At 41.9% G+C, this 22,134-nt stretch overlaps 1 protein-coding gene across 4 annotated transcripts in view; it reads left to right on the forward strand.

Annotated features, from left to right (window-relative positions):
- Positions 1-22,134, forward strand: part of clcn2c (chloride channel 2c) — a 143,942-nt gene that overhangs the window by 99,098 nt on the left and 22,710 nt on the right. For 2 of the 4 annotated variants that reach the window (XM_070970241.1, XM_070970242.1), the window contains 7 exons: positions 556-666; positions 3,573-3,786; positions 11,283-11,416; positions 13,469-13,659; positions 16,300-16,411; positions 17,886-17,956; positions 18,430-18,504. In XM_070970241.1, coding sequence (XP_070826342.1) covers positions 556-666; positions 3,573-3,786; positions 11,283-11,416; positions 13,469-13,659; positions 16,300-16,411; positions 17,886-17,956; positions 18,430-18,504 — 908 coding nt within the window. The remainder of the gene's footprint in view (positions 1-555; positions 667-3,572; positions 3,787-11,282; positions 11,417-13,468; positions 13,660-16,299; positions 16,412-17,885; positions 17,957-18,429; positions 18,505-22,134) is intronic. The other 2 variants (XM_070970243.1, XM_070970244.1) reach the window with 1 other exon arrangement.

Genomic DNA, 22,134 nt, shown 5'->3' on the forward strand with positions numbered 1-22,134 from the left:
TAGAGTGAAGACTGGGGTTAAGGTTAGGCTAGGATTAGGTTTAGGTTAAGGTTAAGGTTAAGGTTAAGGTTAAGGTAAGGGGGGTTATAGTTATCGTTATGGTTAAGGTAAGTCTGTAGGTGTGTGTGTGTTAGATCAGTGAGAAGATCAAAAACACTGGTATCTGTCAAAAATGAAGCCACAGCCAGTTAGCTTAGCTCAGGACACAAACTGGAATCCAGGGTAAACAGCTAGCCTTGCTTTGTTTTAAGGTAACACGCTAACGTAACACGCTACGCTAACCACCTGCTGGCTGTAGCTTCAGATTTAACAAAATGACATGAGAGTTTTTTTCTCCAAAATGTTGAACTAAGTTAATTGCAATATTACTGAATTCTGCAAGAAAGCTTACCTCGCCTTACCTGAGTGAACATGTATGAACATTTAATGTTCTCTGTGCAGCTGCCACTTCAGAGCAGGAACACAGTACAGTAGTGTTACTTACTGCTCCCAATATTAAGCCCTGTATTGACTGTGGTCTCTGTTTCTTTGTGCGTCTGCGTGTATATACTTCAGGAGCGGCTTTTGGTCGTCTGGTTGGAGAAAGCATGGCAGCCTGGTTCCCAGATGGCATTCACACAGATGGCACCATCTATCCCATAGTGCCAGGAGGCTACGCTGTCGTGGGTGAGTTAAAGACACAATCATGGTGCTGTGATTTGTCACTCACTATGTTCTCTCTTTCCTGACTCCCCCTCTACGTCCTTTCTGATGAGCTTTTCCTGTATGTTCTTTTTTTTTTGCTGTTTTGCTTAAAGCCCTTTTTACTTTAGTTAGTCAGACTCACATCATCAGTACTGGGGCTTGTGGCAGTTTTGGAAAATATTTCTCATTCAACAACTTTTAAGTGATTCAGTCTTCAAGATGGTCGCTGTGCACACATTTCTTTTTTTCTTCCTCATTAGGTTTCTGTGAAGCATCAGTGCTTCCACTTGAGTGAGATATTTTCTTTTTCTTGCCCACACTCGAGATGAATATTTCCTCCAGGTTCAACTTACAGCTCCAAGCTAAGGCTCTAAATGGACGCTGATTAAAGAAGACGTGGGACCTGATCAGACTCAAACACTCGAGACAGAATCAAATTACATTTGCAGGATCACCGGAAGAGACTTATCCAAAAAAAAAAAAAAAACGTCTGCCAAAACAATGACCGGTCACAGCCCGTCTTGCTGTTGTCAGAGCTCATATCCCAATTCAAGTTTTGGAAGTTGGAAGTGCAACTTGTTGTGTAATCCCAAACTTTTTTTAAGAGACAGAGAATGTGCCAAAGTCGTAGCTGTTGGCTTCAAGTGGCACAGAGCCATCCTTCTGCCACCTCCAAACAGTCAATATGAGAAAAAACAATGGCAATGTGTTTCACTCTTTCCTTTAGCCTTTATTTCAGTGACTTTGGTTTTGGAAATGAGCAAAATTAAAGCTTTTCTCAGCTGAACATTTGCCTTTTTTCTTTCGCTGTAATTAGATGATAAGGAAGGCCAGTCTTATTTTCTTGAATAAGAAATCAAAGTCAAGTTTCAGGCAAATCCTTATCAAACATAGCTTATTCTGTTCTTTCAGCATTGTCGCAGTGAAAGAGCCCTGGTGTCAGGACTTCATGACTTTAGTCCCAAACATTGGAAGCCTTTAAAGTAGATCAGATACAATTCTGGCTCTGTGTGAGAGCATGCAACCAATCCGAAGTGGCTGGTGTCACTGGTCTTGTTAATTTTTGACCTGGAACGAGAAGGACTTAATGTGTTCGACCTGGAACAGAAAAATCCTGACTGTGCTTCTTGTCCTGCAAACACCAGCTGTCCCTTCAGCGCCGCGTCGTTTCCGTCCCTTCTGAAGTTGCGTGCATAATGAGATGCAGCGTTGTGATCCCCTCCGCTGTGCTACTTGTTGACAGCCGTGCTGATTATGCCACAGTTGCAGGTTGGCGGCGGCTGTTTTTCTGGGCTGCTGATGTTGTTGTTGTGGTGCACTGTAGATGATGACTCAGCCTTTTACAGGCCTGACACTCTGATGAGGCTCTTTCATCTCACAGCGGAGCTCGCTTTAAGGACTAAATGTTAGGACAGGCAGAGGGAGCAGCAGCATTTATCTGAGGAGGATAGGCAGACATACACAGGCTTAATTAAGTTACGAGAAAGAACAATGAAACCTGCCTTTGTAGACTCTCTCGCCCACCATCTGTTTCTCTCCTCTCTCTTTTCACTTTATTTTAATGCTTTCATTCTTGCCTGTTTTTTTCCCAGTGTTCATCTCATTCTTTGGATTGGACTCATCCATTTTCTCTGTTGAGCAGTGAAGGCTCACTTTACCCCACGCTGCTCTGTCTGCTTTGATGCAGCTTTTATATTGTTTTCACAAGACTTTATTGGGGGGAAAAAAGATTTGGAAATATTGAGGTTCCCTCTTGTATTGAATTAGCTGAATAAGTCGATTTTTTTGGGCTTATGGGCATACGAGAGATGATTGTATGGAGAGGAATGTGAATGTGGTGTGCAGGGCTGACAGAAGGGAGGAAATTGATAAGAGGATGATGACTTGGAATCTTTGAGTAAATCGATTTCCAAACTCAAAGTGCAATTTTGGATCAATAATGTTGTATATACAGTATGCTGTTAATGTGATCTGAGGCAGGAATGTGAGTGAAATATTGATAATGCACTCTTATGTTGGAGCAGTATAACTGAGCCATATGACCACCTATACTGTGACTGGAAATAACAGTGATGAAACCATAACCCATAATTAGCTTTTCTACATTTCTTGGACAGTAAAGGTATGGCAGGTAAAGGTATGCCATTTATTAAGCTATGAGTGACCATCCCAATATCTGCAGTGCATATCACAGCAGCCTGGAAGAGACAGTCATAAAGTCACATAAGTAAATGTGGCAATACCACAAGTTGAAAACCAGAAACGTACAGAAGAATATGAGCCAAATGTATTTTTATATATTGGTTTGACATTTCATTTAACAGGGACAGTGCACGTAAATGAACACTGCTGTAAATGTAGTGTCTTTGAAATATAACGTAGCATGCAGTAGAAACATTCACATGGTAATTCAAAGTGATGCTGTAGTACAGGACTTCAGTAAATGTACTGAGTTGCTTTCCATCACTGTGAGGGGGTTTTACTGTGTATCATCATGCAGTATTTTCTCTTTTACTTGAGAACAAAACCTGTATTGACTACAGTCAGTCTTGGCAATATCCTCCGTCGCTCAGACTAGTTCTGTTTTCAGAAATTAGCAGGTCTGGTGGGAAGTGAGAAATATCAGCAGTAGTAGTCAAGATCTTGAGTCATTCGTATTATTCAACATCCTCTCTGTTATGTGCTGTGAGATAGTAAAACTATTTATTGCCTTTTGAAATCACAGTAACATTAAACTATCTTTCATTTTGATGGATGATGCCCCTGAAACCCCCTCAAGGGCCCCCTTTATTTAGCACCAGACCCCACCTTGAAAACCACTGATCTGAACAATTGCTTCTCTCCAGGATTTCTCTCTCTCACCTGACTGTCCTCTCCCATACCCAAAGGTGCGGCAGCCTTGTCGGGAGCGGTCACCCACACGGTTTCCACCGCAGTCATCGTGTTCGAGCTGACTGGCCAGATCTCCCACATCCTGCCGGTGATGATAGCGGTGATCCTGGCCAACGCCGTGGCCCAGTCCCTGCAGCCCTCCCTCTACGACTCCATCATCAGGATCAAGAAGCTGCCCTACCTCCCAGAGCTGGGCTGGGGACACCACGAGTACGTACAGTGTTATGATACAGCTGGAAACCAGTGGAAAATGAGGAAAGAATAAGACGATTGCTTTAGCCGCGCTATTGCCCCGTGAGGTTGTAATGTTCTTTCACAGAAAAGGGGAGAATAAGGTTGACCCATAGGACGAATATGTAAGCTTTCTGCAGTAGATTGAATGTATTGCCAGTGGACTTTTTTTTATACTTTCATCATATTTCTGTGTCACGTTCATTAGCGAGCTTTGCTACTTAGCATATTTTGTTACCTTTCGACAGAGCTATGCTAGCTGAACCTCACTTTGCCTGCAGGTAACAGTTTTACACGTTGACAGCGTTTAGCCCTGATCATATAACCTGTTTTCATGATTCGTGCTAACATTATCATAAGCTAAATGTTAGCATGTCAATGTGCAAAACTTTGTAAAAATCCCTGCAGAGCAAACAAAGCCAACAGCAAAATGGAGAGGTTTGTTTCTTACATAGTGGAAGTTTAATTAGTGGCATAATGCCTGAGATACTGTGGAAATGTTGCTGGTCTTAATCTAATGTGATAATGAGTGAAGCTGGGTGCACAGCGAGTCTTAATGGTTTAAATATTGCTTTTAATTTGGCGGTCTGAACTCTAAATAGCACACCTACATACTCTCGGGGCACACTTGGAATCTCAGAGAGGAATTTGCTTTCTAAAAAGACAAACAATGGTGGAGGTGCCTGGCTCAATGGCTCAGTGTTGCATGGCTTTTAATTGCTTTCACCCTCATTAATAATTTATATCAACAACACAATGCCGAATGGGATTACCAGCTGCTTGGTGTCCTCCGACCTCGGTGAAACCACACAGAAGCACTTTCATTTAATTGTTCAGTGACAATTATTGTTATAGATGTTGGCAAATCATTAGGTGGAGATAATAGTTTGGATGCATCATCCACAAATTGGGAGTAATGAGGGAAAATTTTATTTTCTCCTCCATCTGTTCATTTTCTGAGACCATCCCCTGAAGAGTTTCGTCTCTGTCTCCTACTTGAATCCTTCACCTTCTGCATCACAGCGTCAGTTGACCCACACTATCCATCTCTTAGTTATCTATTCCTCTCTCACTCTAACTCTGCCACTCTCTCCTCCCCTGTCTCTCCTTATTATCTGCTGTGACCTTATGACCTCACCATCCCATCCTCACTCTCCTGTCCTGTCTGTGTGTGTCTGAATGAAGGAAGACAAGAGAGCTGTGCATATTGTCTCTTTGCTGATGATACAGTAAAGTGAAACAGACACATAACATGCTGTGGACCAACCACATGAGCTCCCAAAGTCAAGCTGAGTGATTTAAAGGATAATCCATTTTTACTGCAACTTGCATCTCATTTTCATATGTTGAGCAATCTGTTGTATCAGTTAAGCCAAAAATATCGTAACAACTATCCCTTCTTATCTTGAGTCTTTAGCAACTCTGCATTTATGTTACACAGATTAAGGTCCCATATTATGCTCTTTTTCAGATTTATACTCCTGCATTTGTGTGTCTACTAGAAAATCTTTACGTGCTTTAACACATTAGTTTTCTCATACTGTCCATTGCTGCAGCACCGGTATTCACCCTCTGTCTTATTGCCTTTCTCTGTATCTGCTGTATAATCAAAAAGGATATGGAAATCTTATTTTCTGCAGCATGGTATTATTAAGAAAAATATTGAAAAAAGGAACATTTGTACATATATTTTGCTGTACTATCTTACACATAGTGTACACCTCTCATAGACTGGCACCTACCAAACCAAATTAGTCAGTACAGCAATCACAAATCACAGTCTTGTGATCAGTGCAACACGGTTGTGTTGTGGTCTAGCGTGGATGAACAAATGTGCCATCTCCAGTGTTTCTGGGAGAGTTCCTCTGCTGAAATGGTTTTGTTTCTGGAAACCAACCAAAGACTTTCGTCTGAAAACCACTTTTGACATTTTGACTCCAGCATATTGTTAAAGCAAATAGTTTAAGGAATATCAGGGAGTTGATTGCTTAACTGAGTGAAATGAAGGAATAAGACAGGATGGAATATACTGTAGTTCTGGGTCACTAAAGAACTGAGGTATGCATTTAAGGGTTAAACAAATCCCCAATTAGACCAAATTTATTTTTGAAGTCAAAACAAAGACAAACTTATTCCCCAAACATCCATCAGTTCGTAGACTGATTTGCTTGTTCGACCGCAGTGTGTGAAATATGTCTTAGGAGGTCCTTATTAACACCTCAAACTGCCTGAAAGCTCATAATCCAATTTTGGGGGTCTCGGAAATTTATCTTATTATTTATTAAGTAATATTTATCCATATAGTAAAGGTTATTTGCATGCTAAAATGCTAATAAGTGAGCAGCAGCGCAGATATGGCACTGACAATGATCAGATCAAGAACATGCCAGTCGACACTTATGCTCCAAACTGTCTCACTCATCTTGGTTCCATGTCCTCATGTTTACAGCATTAGTGAAGATAACCATGGTGAGCTTGAAGTGCACATTTTTGGAGAGGTCTGAGTGTGCGTCTCTGCCAACAAGTTGGTCTGGGCAGGCACAAACAGATTGTGGCAGTGAACAGGATGCGTTGAAACACATGCTTTTCCTCAGCAATCTGTCCATATCGCTCCACTTCTATTTGTATCATTTATTTATTTCCCCTAGACCTCGTTCGCTCCTGCAGTACCCTATACGGCCCAGACGCCAGCTCTGAGCGTGTGTGAATACTGATGTGATCACTGCTCTTGGCTGTTTTAAAAGTTCGAGTCAGGTCTCAAACTGAATTAGAGATAATTGTGTTAACAGACTCATTCTGGCAGTGAGCTGTGTCATGGATATGCAAACTGAAGCTACATTGTTCATTACATTGTTAAAGGGAAAGTCTGTTTCCAGGTGTTGGAGAGTTCTGCTGCATGTGTGGAAAACGTTGTATAAATCTTCTCCAGAGGGAGCGGCATCAAATCTGCCTCAAGTCATGTCACTTTGTGCCAGTTTGGGCTGATGATTTCAAGTCTGGAAGAAATCTGTCGCCGATTGAGTTGCATTGTGGGTAATGTAGGCAGCAGGTTTTGACAAGAAAGAAGAATGTGTGGAATCAAAAAGACGGTTCTCTGGTTCTGCTGCACTGATGTTGATCTTTTGAAAATTGGCCATTGTGAACCAACAGTGTTGTAGAAGAACAATGTTCAATCAATGTACTTGGAGTTGTCTTTTAAACTTTTGGAAATGTTTTACAGCTTTTTTGACACGTAAAGGATGAATACTTGTGTAGTTTTGTTGCCACTTGGAATGTGTAGCTGGTGCTCTGTTTCAGGAGAACTGTGCACAGCAAAGCAACCCCCAATTGTCAGAGGGTATTTTGCACACTGACCTATAGTACCACATGTAGCACACAGATGTGTAGGGAGGAATAATTTTGGACAATATGCACGCATTGGTGCATCCTGGTTAATCTCCAAAGAAAGCATTTGAGACCATCTGGCGAAACTGTTGACTTGTGTACAACCTGGAAATAGAGTTTGTTTTAGCTATGTCGCCATGTTTCCAGATCACAGTTGAGTTCAACATGATCACAACTGATGAAACACAAAAATAAGATTTATTTATTTATTTATTAAGATTTATCCTTTACCTTTCCCAAAAGTTTTTCTCTGCAGATCTGTTCAACTTTGTAAAATTTTAATGATTGAGGCCTTAACAAATTCAACTGAACTGAATTTGAAATGTCGTCAGTAAAACATGAGAAATCTCCAGTGTGTTGATGCGTGTACATGCACAGTCAACATCAGACGATCATCAATTATCAGCACACAATCAAATCATTTGTACTTAATGATACATGCAAAGTTTATAAATGACAAAAGTTGCCCAGGCAGAAATATGATTGAGAAACCTCGTCAGAAAGCCTCGTGTGTGTGTGTGTGTGTGTGTGTGTGTGTGTGTGTGTGTGTATGTGTGTTTGTGTGTTTGAGTGTGTGTGCAGGCATGCAAAGTGAAAATAAATCATGACACGATCATCTGTCATCAAAAGAAATTATCCAGACATAATGACATATGTTTCCAAATGTTAAAAGTCGCCGAGGCATGAAAATGAGAAACTGTCAAGAATCTCCTCTTTATCGTGTGTGTGTGTGTGTGTGTGTGTGTGTGTGTGTGTGTGTGTGTGTGTGGACTGAACGCACAAACACCTACGCACAAATGTAATCTCCTTGAATCATCTATATTTAATAACACACATACTATGAACTTGAGTCGCTGTGCAGAAAGCTCCTACTTCCATCCTTCATTCACTTTTTTTAACCACTTTCTGCCTCAGCGAGGAGACGGCTGGGGGGGGGGGGGGGGGGGGGGGCACTGTAGGTAGCTTCGCCCCCGTCAAGCTGAATGTGTTTTCCACTCACTGGAAATTATCCATCTCACACCCACACACACACACACACACACACACATGCCATAGCATGTAAATTTGCTCACACACCCACAAGCACATTGAGAGAATTGGATTTCTTATCTTGGATTTGAGTATAGCTTTTGCAGATATGAACACACACACACACACACACACACACACACACAGATCACATATATATTTCCACTCCAGGCATGCAGTTACCCACTCCCTCTGTCTAATCAGACCCTGTAGCACAGATGAAACCTTGTCCACCTCTTCTCTCCCTCCTTTATTCAGATCAGTTTCTCGTCTTCTCTCTTGATGGATCCATTCTCAGTGTTGGAGTGGCGTTTCAAAGAAAAGTGTGGGAACAATTGCATAACATCACTTGTGTGTGTGTGCTATTTGTTTTCTATCTGTCACTCTTGTGTTTCTGAGCATTTCAAAAAGGCCAATTATAGTTTGTTGAATTGTCCTTGGTCCACCTCACAGGGAGCAAAGCCACGGGAGATGATCATATTTTCTCCGGATCATTACAGGCGTCCTTTTATTGGCTTCCACACCTCCCCCCTACACACACATCAACTGGCAAACACACATCAACACCCAGAGCCTCTCTACTCGACTCTGGACAATATGGATGATCTTTAAGCCTGGATTTCTAACTCTATAAGTCTGTTTATGTTGGATCAAATCCATAAGCTCAGGCTTAAAGCAAGATAGCTCAAACTGATCAGATGTATTGCCGAGTCGTGCAGGGAGGAAGGTTCAATTAAGAGGAAACCAATCAGATTTCATCAACTGCCTTTGATATCCCGAGGGAAATTAGTCTTGGCAGCGGTTGTGGCCAGTTCAGAGGCTTGCATTACGTTATTCTCTCAGATCCACTAGCAAATTAAAAGAGGCTGCCAGCGCATCAGGGAAAGAGAGCTTTCGTCAAGGGTGATGTTTTTGTTTTTTTCAAAAGTTCTTTTTGCATATATATTTATGTACTTTTCAAAATGTAGTAATACAGTCTTTATCCAGTCATTAAATCTATTTGATACCAGTAGGCGTTTGGTCGATCCGTCATGGAGTAAATTATCCTCTGATGCTCAGCAAGTGATGTGTTTTCCATTTGGGGCTTGTTTAGATAAAACAGGAAAAGAGCTGGGGAGTCTGTTTGAGCGATGCCAGCCACCATGACTTCAAAAAGAAAACAAAGTGCAGAAGGTACGAAAGTCCAAATTTGATCAGCTGAAAATTCAATTAAAAGAAGACTTCAGTGTTTGATTGACAGGTGATCAGCACGAATAGCAGCAGTGAGCACTCTGGACCAAAGATGGAGGCCAAATTCAGAATAGGGTCTGGATTGGTTTGCATGTTACCATTTTCAAGGGGCGGTTTACCTAAATACCAATATTAATATTAATATGCACAGATTTTCTGTCTTACCTGTCGTGGTAGCTAGCTCTGCAGACACTTTTGTTTACCGAAGTTAACCAAAGTGTTTGCCTCATCCTGTGAGATTTCTTACAGCCCCCATTACAGTCAAATGGAGTTTCATTTGTGGTGCTCACACCAGCAAGATGTCTTTCCAGAAACCTCCCCTGAATTGAGTTGGAGGCAAATATCTGAAAACCTACACAAATAAACCCAACGCTTTTGGCAGCATCCCTCAGTAATACACCGATGTTTGATAATTCTACACCTCTTGTCCTGCGTCTCACGACAATGCAGGAAGTAGCGTGCCTGTTACTTAGTATGCTGGAAAGTGAAGTCTATGTTCTTCAAACAAAGTGCTTGTTGCCTCATTGAGCAGCAAATTAAACCCCTTCCCCTCACAACTTTGTGACAATGAAAGCAGAGGGACTGTGTCTAACAGTTTTTGTAACTGAAATCAACAATCTGACAAGCATGACCGCTTCATTTAGTGATTGTCCAAGTGTGCAGCTGTGAAAATGAACAATATGCACCAGATTGGAGCTGCTTATGCAAGCTTTCTCACTTGTCATATGTACAAGAGTACCCCATCATGAATACTGGTCAGGAGAAAAGCGCGTGCCTTTGTCCCCATTCTTATGATTTTCATGCCTCACTCAGCCCTCCTATGAATGTGACCAATCAGAACAGGTAGAAACACTTTTGCCCTCAGAGGTGGTGTGAGGCTATGTCGTATGAACTAGTTGTTTCAAGCATACCCTCGGGGTGTATTTAGGTGGTGGAGGGGCATGTAGTGAGTAAGACTTTCAGCATCAGCTGAACAGAAGGACCTACAGAGAGCTTTTCTCTCGGCTTTGTTGAAGCACAGAATTCTATTGGTGCCATTTCCTGGTGCTGGATACAAGCCTTTTTTCTTAATGGGGATGCCAGACCAACTTTGTGCTATGATGTATTGAAGTGGAGATGTGGCGGAGGCTGACCATCACATTAACTTTGTATTTCAAGAGAGGTCAGTGTATTGAGTTGTCACCACAACAAGGAGCGGAGGCTTGGCCGGAGCCTGCGTCCTGGCACAGCTACGCAGTTGGCAGTGGAAACCATTGAGTGGCTGTGTGTCGTGTTTTGCAGGTTTGGCAAGCACAGGCAGGAAGGGAAGGCTGAGTGTTTATGACCGGTGTACTGGGGCGTCCAATTCTGCTGAGACAAGTTCTGCTCACACAGTGTCACCCACTTCCCCCTACTGTACACATAGCCGTGCCGTCGCTGTCGCTAACGTCGGCATGACGTGTCGACAGTGTAGCGTGTTATTGGATTGACCAGTCAGCTGAGGCAAGGATGCGCTGTCAGCGGCGGCTGTGGAGGAGAGCGGTTATAGATCCGTGCAGAGCAACATTTTTATGAAACCTGCGCCGAACAAGCTGAAATTACAGTTCAGTGACTTCAGCGGCTTGATAAGTCATCAAGAAAAGGATCACTAAAGCATAACAGTCAATATAAAAAGCCAGAAGGGTATATGTTCAGATTATTCAGGGGAATGTTTTGTAATTCTTCAATGGATCCATCTTCTTCTTCTCACCTTCTTTCCTGAACTTACCCATATCCCTTATCGCTTAACACATTTGATAAATTCCTCTCATCTTCCTCCTCGTCACGTTTGATTTCCCCTTTTCTCCTCTCAGGAAGTATAATATTCGTGTGGAGGACATCATGGTGCGTGATGTGCGATACATCACACTCAATTGCTGCTACAGAGACCTGCATAATGTCCTGCTGACGGGCCACCTCAAGACTCTGGCACTAGTGGAATCAGCCGGTAGGATACAAACACACAAACACACACACACACACACACACACACACACACACACACACTGGACAGAGGGAGAAGTATGACTAATTATTTGTAATAACTGTATATTGTAGTACTTACAGTAACTCACTACACTCTCTCCTGTTGGACTGTATTAGTTTCACTCACATTACATCATCTAATATATGCCATACATATACACTAATTTCCGACATGACTAATGCCTAATGCTTGCTCATCGCTACGCTAACCTTTCCTTACAAGGATCTGCATACGTTCCACTGTATTGATTTATAAACAGAGACTGCTGTGTGCAAGGTCTGATGTCAAAGCAATGAGTGCACAGAGACACAAAGGCAGCATGCACATGGAAGTAAATAAATGTGCACATATCTAGACTGAAATAATTTCATCATCAAATGGTTTTTGAAGTGTTTGTGATTGTTATTATGCTTATTTTCTATTCAGCATTAAGTGTTTAATCAGGTTTGGAGTAAAGGAGGTTTTTAATGGATGCCTGAGCTAATGAGATATTCCCACATGGGAAAAGTGTGACTGTAAGTGAACTAGAATTTAAAACTTTTTTCATTTTATGGATGCGCTAAAACTGCATTAATCAATATATTTACACAACAACAGATTAAATTATGCGTAGAAGAAACAACTAATCTCCAGCCACAGGGAGTTGTCAGTGAAAAGTTCTGATAAATGCGCTGTACACTGCCTGCCCAGGACCAAACGGCAGAACACCTGTTGAACATAGCGGAGCAATCAGCAGCTCAACAAGCAGACAGTTCCCTCTGGAGTCGGTGCAGGCCAAAACAAAGCTAAATAAATATTGGACTTATGATTGCCAGGTGGTCCAAAACACTACTCCAAAGTTATGCTAATGACACCGCTGTGTCTGCTGGCTGTTTGAATACTGTGGTATGTTGGTGTGTTCCAGCTCGTTCTGCTGCCCCAAGGTGACACAAAATATCTAACCATGCAGCTTTAACCCTGAAATAAAGTTCAAACCAAATGCTTCACTTCACTCCACAAAAGCTGACAATATACAGTTTTATTGCTTGATGTGTGATGAGCAGAAAGTCAAAAGTCCAGCCACAGATACTTCATGTAAGACCTCTGGGACTCGAATCTTACCTTCAGCAGTTTGTAAATGTGAAGGACCCAGAGACAACAAACAGTGCTGACCCCTGTCACCGTTCTTGATTAAATCAAAGTAGTGGATACACTGAACCAACTGGGGGAAACAGCCCCCCCTGCCTTTTTATCAAGCTTATCATTTGCAATACCGACTTTCGTCCGGTATTTGAAGTTAAAAGTATTAGTTAGTTAGTTAGTTAAAAGAACTTATTCCTTGACTGACAGCTTAAATACTCTCTGAGCTGCAGCTTTCATGTGTTCCAATAAGAGGAAGTAAATTAAGTGTATTGTCCTAAGTCCCCACTAAACCAGGTGAAGACAACGATGATGCTGTTAGACTGAGCATCACTTCCTGTCAGTATCAAAAACAAATTCCAGCAGCCTCGGTGGCATGCTCATTAAGGAGACTGATTGATTGACAATCTTGCAAGGGCACAGTTTGCTCACTGAAGTGCAATTTTGGTATTCCAACACTGTCTCAATTATGCAATCGTGCAGGAACAATTAGCTGCGGCATTTAACCAAATACATAATCAGCACGTACTGTCACAAAGGCAATTACTTAAAGCAAGCAAGCTGCCACCACCCACACACACGCACACACACACACACACACACACACACACACACACACACATGCTACTTGATACACATTGACTGCATTGTGGGCTCTTGTTATGTAACTGAGCTGAACTCTCTGCAGTGCTGCAACATGTGTTTGGAATCTCCTGCAGTCTGCTCACTTCTGCTGCCTCTTCTCATCCTCTGTTTCCTTCTGTTTCTCCTTTCTTCTTCTCACATCCCTTGCCTTATTTTTCTGCTTATTTATCTCTTCCAACTGCTCTCCATCCCTTCCATTCCCTTTCACTTTCTTCTGCCTCCTCTGACTGTCTGTATCTCCCCTCCCAGAGTCCATGATCCTGTTGGGTTCCATTGAGCGTGCCCAGCTCCAGTCGCTGCTCTCGCAGCAGCTCGGTCGCCCCAGACGGCTAGAGTACATCAGGGAACGAGCTGTGGCGGAGAAGAAACGCCTGTCGGTCGTGTCAAACCCGGACAGCGAGGATGGCAGCCAGCGGGTCAGTCAGGAGGTCCGCTTTCAGGTCAGAGGTCACTGCAAGTGGAGAGAGGCGACATTTGGGCTTCATCATCAGTTCACACATTGTTTATAGTGCAACGTGAAACATTGGCTGTGTTAGCAAGCTTATTAGCTTCAAGAAGTGTTCTGGCAAAGATGTTTCCAGACATTCGAAGCTTTCCAGTTTCTTGACATTGTATTCGCAAAGCCACAGGAAGAAATCCATTTAAGATTAGATGCTTCTGCTTCAAAGGGCAAAGAAAAACAGAGCTGCAGCGTTAGCTTAATTAGTACAGTCACTGTGACTCTCTCATTTTGCTAATTTTATTTTGCTAATTTAATGGTTCGCCTCCAAAGAATGAGTGAGCCGCTGCTCAGTGACAGACCCTGGAAAGGAATGAAGGAGACATCAGAGTAGAGAGTTCATCCTTGAGGAGACATTAATGTATGCAACAAATTTAGGTTACACTGAACAACCCTTTACAAAAGGAAAAAATATAATACCATCCCAAAATTCCTTGCAGCAGCAACATTTCAAGCAACGCACCATTCGACATCCGCTGTTGCATAATTACGTAGCCTGGTGAAGTGCAGTTGGATCTTCTTAGCAACAGCATGTTTTTGGCTTGTCCTCACGTACATACTGGACATCCCATTCTCCTGAACATGATAACAGAGGATATATAGTCATATGTATAGTGATAACTTCCAGTTCTTCACAAAATACACTTAATATTTTTATTATGTTCCTCATGTCATATATTTTTCCTCACCAAGGACCAAAAAGTATCTTTCAATTTATTATTTTTTGTGATTTCCTGCCTCTTTGGAGCTAAAACAACAGCTCACATGTTAGAATTTTCTAAAAATATAGTAATACATTTTACAGCATGTCCACTGTACAACACTGTCCACTGGACAACAGAGCGATTTTCCATAACACAATGAAATCATAATAGGCTGACAAGAAAACAAGAGTATCAGTCCATTTTTAAATGAAACTGAACATTTGGCCTGTATCTTTTGCTGAACTACTGAGCAAAATTGACATTATTAAACATTCATAAAGTTGCTATTATTTATTTTAACAAAAAGTTGAACTGAACTCTGATTCCAATTTATGATTCCTGGCAGGTTCATAAACAAGAAAATATATGATTACCATAGTTAAAAAACAATATCTTAACAATATTTGACTTATCTTTTCTCTTTTCCTGGCATTTGCGTTTTGCTGCAGTCTCCACTTTGTCTCAGCATGAAAACAAAGTTCCCCTCATCCCACCCAATTACATGAGATATCATTGGAAAGGCCAGGATGTCCTCTACTGAGCACACCAGGACTTAGTAGGGTAGCTCAAATGAGTCAAAAGATATAGACCAAAACCAAATGTCCACTACAGAGGACACAAATGAATAGGCTGGGTCTCAGGAGGATATGACATGAGGATGTAAACTGTAACTTGACTAACTGGCAGAAGCATGTAACTGTGAGGCCGTAATTCTAGTTTTCTGTCTTCATTTGGCTTTCATCAGTGTGCTGTGAGTGGCTGAGCAGAGGGCCCTCAGGCATGGATGTGTGGGTGGGAAGACGCAGTGTGTGTGACACACGTTTACCTTCTCTGCCTTTTTTTCTTTGTTTCTCTCACTTCCTGTCTCCTTCCCCTCTTTTCTCCCACTTTGTCCATTCCTTCCTCTGCTGCTTTCATCTGTGCTTGTGAATGGCTTCCTGTGGTCGCGTAAGCCCTGCCGCAGTGCAAGCTTTTTAAATGCTGGCAGATATCTTTGTATTAAACCTCCTGATAGCCCATTGCTATATGATGATAGCTGTTTGGTTTTTTTGTTTTTTATCATGGTGAATCCTCTCAAACAGCATTTATACCAACCTTTATTTCATTATTTATTTGTGTGTCTGCGCGTTAATGCAGGCTCGCCCGCCACTGTTCAAGAAAGTACTCGTTTTCTTAAATTAAGGATTACTGCGGAAAAGACAAAACTGAAGACTGACTGAATTTAACATGGAAAAGAAACTCCAGATGGCTGATGTGCAATATTAAATTAAAAGCTAATATCAGCCCAGTATATCAGGAATATTAATTAATTTACAAATGGGCAGCTTCACAGAATTACAGCTGAATATATTTCTTGCTAGTTTCACAGCAGCATTTGATCTGTGAAACATTTTATGGTTGAAACCAGATTGTTCGCTCACTTCAGAAACACATTAACATAACTCAGCAAAAACATTTTTTAGGGCATGGAAATGCCAGCATGGGAAGTCATTGAAGTGTTGAAATTTTACATCAAGAACAACACGAGAACACATCTTTTATCTCTCAACTCCCGCTGGTTTCTTTTCTTCTGGGGTTTTTTTTCTTTCCTACTGTTTCTCCCTTTTGATTTGCCTCCGTCTCATCACTCCGAAGAAGTACATCCATTTGTCTAATGAGTCCGCAGAAGGAGAAAAATGATGGAGCTCTTAAGCAGGCCTGGGAGTTGAGGCCGTTTCTTATCCGTGTGTGTGTGTGTGTGGTGTGTGTGTGTGTGTGTGTGTGTGTGTGTGTGTGTGTGTGTGTGTGTGCGTGTGCGTGTGCGTGTGCGTGTGTGTGTGTGTGTGTGTGTGTGTATGTGTGTGTGTGTGTGTGTGTGTGTGTGTGCGTGCTTGCAGATCTCTACTGAGGAATCAACCTTCAGTCCTGTTCGTCCAGTTGCTCAGAAGCCTCTCAAACCTGCATTGAAGAGACCTTCTGTGGTGGAGCGACCCACTGAGATCCCCACCAGTAAGAAACACACAGACACACACACACACACACACACACACACACACAAGAGACAGAGAGTTTCCACACACTAGACAGATGAGGCAATCAAAAAGGAAAAGAACAGGAGGTTTAATAGATCCGGAAGGAGTGTCTGTAATGGCCTCTCAGTTTCTAAACTCTCATATCACTAATAGCACCCCCTAGTCTCTCTCTCTCTCTCGCTCTCTCTCTCTCTCTCTCTCCCCCTCCCTCTGCCTCTCATGGATGATTAACACTATTTTAGGACTGTCTTAATTGAAACAAGACTAAAAATAATCTGTTTGCCCAACTCTACTTTTTGTCAACGCAGCACAAACCTTTCAGTCAGTCAAAATCGAAGTCATTTTGTGTCATTCAGTAATAATGAATAGTTATGGTAATAATAGCAATGAGCATAATGTGAAAATGAAGTACAGTATCACAAAAGCAGGTTATACAAGGGTCACGACATAAATATAATTCAGTACGTAAAAACACGATTAAGAGTCTACAGTCATGTTAGCGGATCTGCAAGGCTGCGGTACTTTGCGCTAAATGCTACTGTTAGCATGCTAACATGCTCACAAGACTAACATGCTATCATGTGCTAATTAACTAAACACACAAAACAGCTGAGGCTAATGGGAATGCCATTTGTTGTATGGGTATTTAGTCGGAAACCAAAATACTGCTCAAATTAAGAGTTTGATCTAATGATGGTGCTTATTACAGTTATTACAGCCATCCTGAGGGGAACATGAACGTCTCCCACACATTTCATGGCAATCCCTCCAATACTTGTTGAGGTAGTCCACTAAAAAAGCAAAAATGTCAACCGAGTGGAAAAGTCAGGTGATCACTGTGGTTAGGTTCATCCTCTGAGGATCACAGATGTCTGAATAAAATTTCATGGCCAGCAGAAGAAGAGGAGCCAGTAGAGCTCAGTACAGGTCCATAGTTTCATGTGTTGCCCCGGGTGTCCCCTCTGGCTATGGCTGACAAGTTTTGCTGTATGGCAATGTCAGTTTTTTTTCTCAGTAAATATTGAGTTTTGTTTTGCTCTGAGAGTGGGTCAGACACTTAGTCTGTGAGTCATCTTTAGGTGAAGCAGGATGTGTTGACCGGTCTACCTCAGCTTGTTGGCACAACACACACTGTTTGAGCCCAGACTCAATGGCCAGGCTGTGGTCACTCAGTCTGCCTTTAGTTTGCGTCTTTATCAGTTTCATTGAAGTTACACATGTCCTGTGGTTGATATGTGTTTCCTTTGGCTATTATTTGCTTGGTCTCTATTAGTCCTATCTTGGTCTGACAGAATGTCTGCAGATGGTTCAGCAGTTGTTGTAATGCCTCTTTAAATGGGACCAGAAACGTCTGCAAACAGGCGTCACATCATTACAGTGTCGAACAGAAGGAGACAGAGGAGATCTGATTGTTTCACTGTTTTTGAATCCTTCCTCTGTCTTTCTTTCAGGCCCACAGGATAATTCCAGCATTGCTTTGAAGAACCTGTTCTGCGCTAGTCCAGACACAGAAGGCCTGGAGGTGAGACAGCCTTGTCCTCGAATACACCCAGCAACAACACCATCATTACACACACACACACACACACGGGCACGCACATACTCACACACAAGCACAGTGGCTCACATCCTGTCATTCACACATTCTGTACACCCCCACAGTCCTATGCTATCTCTCGCATACAGTCCTTCACGCTCCACAGTACAGTACCTCCCACACAAACAAACACATATACAAAACACACACGCACACACACATGCACACGCACAGACACATACAGAGAGAGTATCTGCCTCAACATAAAACCTTTTTCACTTTGCATCCTGCAAGTCTTTAAAGAAAAATCTTCACTCCTGCACCTTCCTGCTAATGGTTTTTTCCCAGCATTGTAGTTTGGTCATGGCGTTGCAAGGATTTTTTTATTTTTATTTTTTTTGCAAACTGCCGTTGAGGTTGTTGTTAATGTTGTGTGCTTGTCTCTGGTCACTTGGAAGAAAAACAACAACGTGGAGAGCCCCACGTCTCCTGAGCACAGGAGGCCATCCAAACGGGTCCGGATATCCGTCGTGGTAAGAGCCACCGATCGGGGCTACCTAAATGCCTGGAATCCGCCCGGCAACAGGTTCATCAGCCAATCAACCGATCGTCACCCCGCCATTCCATTCCAGGGCTAATCCCAAATGCCGATGGACTGTGATCTGGGCCAGGCTCAGCCAAAGCCCGTCTGTGTCATCGTGCCAAAAAGTGTTGAACTCCCTCCTCCTTGTACAAACTGTAACCCAGCCTGCTGACCTGTCACTGCCTCTAGTTGCTTATGTGATTGGCTAGGATCCATTCAGATTAACCTCTTTTCATTGGTCTAATGGTCAGTTGAGGTCACAGAGAGCACTTGACAACTCAAATACCGCTACAGCCAATTGGCAATGTCAGCAGTTCATTATGCGCCTTCATAATTGGGACCTTAAAGCCATTATTTGTAGAATTTACAAATTCCTCAAATTAAGCTTCCCAGAGTGGTAATATCGAAAAAGACGCTGTAGGAGAAAGTAATTCACAGCACTACCAGCCATGCATCAGCTTTCAATGGGATTTTCTCAGGTTCCTACAAACAAATGTCTGAAACATACTTGAAATAACCAAGTTTGAGGCTCTAACATACAGTACCTGAAATGTTGTTAGCGGACTTCTTCTTTACTGTGCAGTGGCTCATTTAGATTAGATGAGATTTGTGTAAAACGCTTGTTAAAGCAATATTATAACCAATTATGCAGTGATGTAGAAGTGTACTCCAGCACACTGTGACATCACTGTTGGGTGTGGTTACAGGTAAACAAAGCAAATAAACAAACAAACAAAAACACAAGCACACCTGTGCACATGCCCAGTCTTATGCTGTGTGTGGTCACAGGTGAAACAGACCAGAGCAGGAAGTGAAACACGTGTGCTGTTATTTCCTCCTTAATGAATCAATGAGACATTATGAAACAACTGTTCATATGGCTACATGAACATATGATGCCATAACATTATGGCAGATTTTTTTTTTTAGTTTTGCAACTTTAAAACTTTCTAAATGTTATATCATCTTGCTCATTTTCATTTATTGTAGGCTGCTTTTCCATAATCTTTCAAGTGTTTTTATTTCAAGATTTCCCTCTTTTGTCTGTTCTAATTCCTCAACAGTGCTTTTCTCATTGACCACTCTATTTCATGTAAAACTCAGTGTATTACATTTTATTCTGGTTACGAAATAAAGTCGTCATTGGGAGAAGCCCTGTTGGGAAATAAAAAAAGGACATTTTGAAATGAAATCTGCTGCAGTGAAATAGAAATACCTGCAATAAATACTGAAAATGAGCAGAATGACATGTAATTTCATAAAAACGGGCAGAATTTCATGATTACATGATTATTTATTCATATGATTATATAATTCATAGTGACTTATTTTTAAATTTTTCACTGAATTTTGAACAGTTTAAAAAAATAAGAATTGTTAGTCACGACCCAAAACTCTTGATGTGTCCTTTATGTAATACAGCCCTTGAATATTTTTTCAATCTCTTATGTCAATCAGTGTTAGAAGTGCCTCATGGAGACCTGAATTAAAAATTAAGATTCAAATTTAGCTTTTCTAAAACATGACGTTGACTTGGTGAATTATGGTTAAATTCCTGTCATTGTAAAATTGAGATGTGGTTGAGTTGTGGTCAAGTGGTCTACAAGGACGAGGCTGTTCAACTAAGCATGTTGTGCTGTCCATCATCAGCTGTGTCACCCGAGGTGTCCAATCAGTGACAGCCTCACAGGTCAGGCCTTGCCTTGTTCCTGGAGTGACACAAAGTCCCATCGCATTTTTTTGTAATTGAAAGAAACTGTGGTATTCCATGTGTTGAGTGTGCAGGGGGCAAGTGGGGGGACGAGTTCCTCTGTGCATGCAGCGTGAAATATCTCTATAGAGTATCATATCTCTTCATTAGGAGCAGGCAGGTATTTGAGTGACAGCGTTCCAGCTCAGATGAAATGATGATGCATGAGAAGGTATTGGAAAATATGACCACAAACGGGGACGGGGCCTGCTGTCCAATTACCAGCAACCGCATAGGCTCCGGCAGCGATGCATGTCAATCAATAAACAAGAGTCTGATTATGAATTGAGAAAAATGATTCCATGATACAGGAACATCCAGCGTTGCATGAAAAATGATCAGACGGCATCGATTTCTGAAAATCAAACCCTATTAAGAATTACATAATCAAGCATTCAGACTCAATACGTTCACGCGTCTTCGTCCTCTGGCCAGCATCAGTGATTTATCCAGAATCTTTTCTGACGCCAAGTTTACAAATCATCATGAGATTGTTCTTCATTCATCACATATAATGTCATTCTGTTCACTAGGAGCCACCGCCCAGCTTAAAGAGTTTCTTTGGGGTGAGCATCTTATCCACATTTCTTCTCTTTCAATCCAAGATCAGCTTTCACCCCAAACAACCAATTCACAGACTTTACACACATTTGTCCATGTGAGTCTATGCGATGGCTCAAACACTGACTAGTCCCAAAACAGGAAGTAGTTTGTGTTGTTTTGCACCAGTCTCGCTCCTTTCCATCCCTCTTCTCTGGGATAATCAAACCGTTATCGCTCAAGCTGAAACATCTTCAGCTCTTGCGTTTTTGCCTCAGTTCGTACTGCCTGCAGCAGAAATGTGTCCGTCTGTGCCCACTTGTGTCCACTGTTGGGGAGCAGCAACACTACATGTAGCGAAGCCGCTAGTTCAACTACATTTCCCAGTAGTGGTCAGCTAATTTCAAAATCACGCTATCAAGACATTAACTCCATTAAGTAGGCGGCTCTCTGACTATAAAACTTGATTTAAAGGTTTGTTTTAGATTCCATGTAGCTTCCAACACTGCTCACTTTTTTCCATTGTCTCTGTGATGTGTGCACACGGAGTACATGCAAATGACACTGAATTTTCTAAATTTGATTGGCTAACAGTCAGAAACGTCATGGTGGTTTCCAGGGGGGCAAAATGTAAAAGTCATGAAATTCAAAGACAGTGATCTGAAAAAGCTCCTGCCCAGTGTGATGGCCGACCTTCATTGATTTATCTACCAAAGCCAAGTTGCGAGGTCTGCATGCTAACCACAGACCTTAATGGAAATGTTTTTGTTCGCGGCATCAGTTGAATATAAATATGAGCCCAGAACACACCATTCCTCCTCCAGATTCTTTGTCGTTAATGTGCCAGTGTGGCTCTATTAGCACTATTGATGATTTATACTTCAGGAACTTAAGGCGCTCCATTAGTTCCACATGTCAGTGACAGTTATTGAAGTCAGTGCACATTTTCAATCATTCACAAGCTCAGAGAGGTGCTAGATCATTCTTCATGTATTGCTCCAAGGCCCACGTGTAAAGGCGTGGTATACAGCTGATAGATTACACTGTGAAGTCTTAATTTTAATTAAGGAAAAACACTGACAAGATTGTGCTCTCAGATCACACGCCGTTATTTTTCTGCTGTCTCGCAGCAGAAGTCAGACTTGCCGTGTGGAACTCAAAGAGAAGTACAGAATTAGGAACAGAGGAGGCGCCGGGAGTGTTTTTTCATTTGGAGAGGTAAATGCGAACCCTCGGGCGTATATTTCACCCCATGACAACACAGTGCTCCTGTTGAGTTATGCGGCAACA

Source organism: Chaetodon trifascialis, chromosome 9 (genome assembly GCF_039877785.1).
Source record: "Chaetodon trifascialis isolate fChaTrf1 chromosome 9, fChaTrf1.hap1, whole genome shotgun sequence".
NCBI lineage: Eukaryota > Metazoa > Chordata > Actinopteri > Chaetodontiformes > Chaetodontidae > Chaetodon > Chaetodon trifascialis.